General features: G+C 43.2%; 1 protein-coding gene across 1 annotated transcript in view; it reads left to right on the forward strand.

The window, feature by feature from the left end:
- The window catches only part of LOC101996906 (olfactory receptor 10H1-like), a 6,902-nt gene extending 6,201 nt beyond the window's left edge, over positions 1-701 (forward strand). The window contains exon 2 of the mRNA XM_005360728.1: positions 1-701. Coding sequence (XP_005360785.1) covers positions 1-701 — 701 coding nt within the window.
- Positions 702-2,730: the final 2,029 nt, after the last annotated feature.

Below are 2,730 nucleotides of genomic sequence, written 5' to 3' on the forward strand. Positions count from 1 at the left end.
CTGACCTGCTCTCCACGCTTCACTCCATCGCCTTCCTGGCCTGTGCCAGCCAGATGTTCTTCTCCTTCACGTTTGGCTTCACCCACTCTTTTCTCCTCACAGTCATGGGCTATGACCGTTATGTGGCAATCTGTCACCCACTGCGCTACAATGTGCTCATGAGTCCTGGTGGCTGTGCCTGCTTGGTTGCCTGGTCTTGGGTTGGTGGTTCATTAATGGGGACACTGGTGACAACAGCTATTTTCAATCTCACTTTCTGTGGACCCAATGAGATCCACCATTTTGCTTGTCATGTTCCCCCTCTATTGAAGTTGGCATGTGGAGAGAATGTACTGGTAGTAGCCAGAGGTGTAGGGATGGTGTGCATCACAGCCCTTTTGGGATGCTTTCTCCTCATCCTCCTCTCCTATGCCTTCATTGTGGCAGCCATCTTGAAGATACCATCAGCCGAGGGTCGGCAAAAGGCCTTCTCCACCTGCGCATCCCACCTCACGGTGGTCATTGTGCACTATGGCTTTGCCTCTGTCATCTACCTCAAGCCCAAGGGTCCCAAGTCTCTGGAAGGAGACACTCTGATGGGTATCACCTACACGGTCCTCACCCCCTTCCTCAGCCCCATCATCTTCAGTCTCAGGAACAAAGAGCTGAAGAATGCCATGAAGAAAGCTTTCCTAAGCAAACTCTACGCAGAGAAAATTTAATGACCTATAAGAAAATTCTTGTAGATTGGTACACCAAGTTTTACTGTTTGTGAAAATTCTCTATCACTATGTATTTACTTATGATACTTTCGTGTTGGCCAAACCTTTGTAGTCTTATGTAAATCACACCTGGGATTTATTTGGGGATGGAAATAACTATGAGAATAAAGAGAAACTCATAACCTTTCTGACCAGCTACAGGACACATTATTAGCACTCAGTTTGTTTTGTGTATTTCTCTGGTGGACTAATACAAGTCTCACAATACTGAACAAACCAGAATTGCCTCATGTATTTATTGTGAGATATTTACTGCCCTCCATATCCCAAACTCCAGTTGTCTACAATCGCCCACAACACACATCCATAATGCAACAAGAAATGGAAGGCTTAATGACATACTTTTTGTCTGGTTGTACTAGAGAGGCAAAATCTTTAAGTTTACTAATGACAGTGGTGGTGCACACCTTGACTCTTTTAGCCTTCTGGAGACAGAAGCAGGCGATGCTCTGAGTTCAAAGTTAGCCTCATCTACAGAGTGAGAATTTCCATGGTAGGTAAAGATGTTGAACATTTCCTTAAGAATCTTTCAGTCATTTGAGAGTCTTCTATTGAGAATTCTCTGTTTAGAGGTATCTTGATTGAGGGAGCCATTATAGGGATAGCAGAAAACTTGCTCTAAGGAAATTCCCAGGAATACACAAAGATGATCCCAGCTAAGACACTAAGCAATAGAGAAGGGGCTTTCCCTGTAGTCAGAATGATGAGTATCTTAAATATCACCATAGAACCTTCATCCAGCAATTGATGGAAACAGAGGCAGAGTCCCACACTGGAGCACTGGACTGAGCTCCCAAAGTCAAGTTGAAGAGTGGGAGGAATGAGAATATGAGCAGAGTGGTCAAGACTGATGGACTGTCCCACGGAAACAGCTTACTTGAGCTAATGGGAGCTCACCAACTCCAGCTGGACTGGGAAGGAACAAGCATATGACCAAACTAGTTCCTCTCAACATAGTTGAAAGTTGCATGGCTGGGGCCAACTGAGAGGCCACTGGCAGAGGCAATGGGATTTGTCTCAACTGTTATACTAGCTTTTTGGGATCCAGTTCTCTTTGGATGAATACCTTGCTCAGCCAGATATAGGAGGGAGGGTCTTGGAACTTCCCCAAAGCAATGTGCCTTACCCTCTCTGAGAACTGGATGAGGGTGGGTTGGGAAGGTATGTGGAGGGAATGAGAGGAGGGTAGGGAGTGGCTACTTGGCTTAGTATTTTTTAAAAAAATCTAATAAATTAAAAGTAAATAAAGTGGAACACAGACAAACATGACAATAGCTCCATCGTGTACTTCATTCGAATCCCTCCCTAGGTGTCCCATTAGATATAGCTGTATACATCATCTACAGAAGGATAAACCCTGAATTCTTAACCTTCCCAACCTGTTTTTGACATCTTTTCTTGAATGTGGAGTAGGCATCTTAACCTAATGACTAACTCTCAGGTATTTTGTTTTTATTTTTATGTTTTCATGAGCGAGGCATACTAGCACATCTTCATATTTTTGTATTAATGCATTTGTGTGTGTGTATGTGTGTGTGTGTGTGTGTGTGTGTGTGTGAGAGAGAGAGAGAGAGAGAGAGAGAGAGAGAGAGAGAGAGAGAGCATGTATAGGTGTGATGTGGATGTTGAGAATCATTCTCAATCATTTTTCCAACCTATTCATTGAGGACAAAAAAACACATTCAAATCTAGAGCTCCCTGATAGGGTTAGTCTCACTGGTCATCTTGTTGTCATCTTGCTTTGGGGATCCCTTGTCTTAATCTTCTAGTGCTAGTATTAATTTAGGCTACCACTCTCACCAAAAAAACAATTTTATACAATAAAGGATTGACTGGAGGCATTACCATCCCTGACTTCAAACTCTATTACAGAGCTACAGTACTGAAAACAGCTTGGTATTGGCATAAAAACAGAGAAGTCGACCAATGGAATCGAATAGAAGACCCTGACTTTAACCCACAAACATAT

Source organism: Microtus ochrogaster, linkage group LG3 (genome assembly GCF_000317375.1).
Source record: "Microtus ochrogaster isolate Prairie Vole_2 linkage group LG3, MicOch1.0, whole genome shotgun sequence".
Taxonomy (NCBI): Eukaryota; Metazoa; Chordata; class Mammalia; order Rodentia; family Cricetidae; genus Microtus; species Microtus ochrogaster.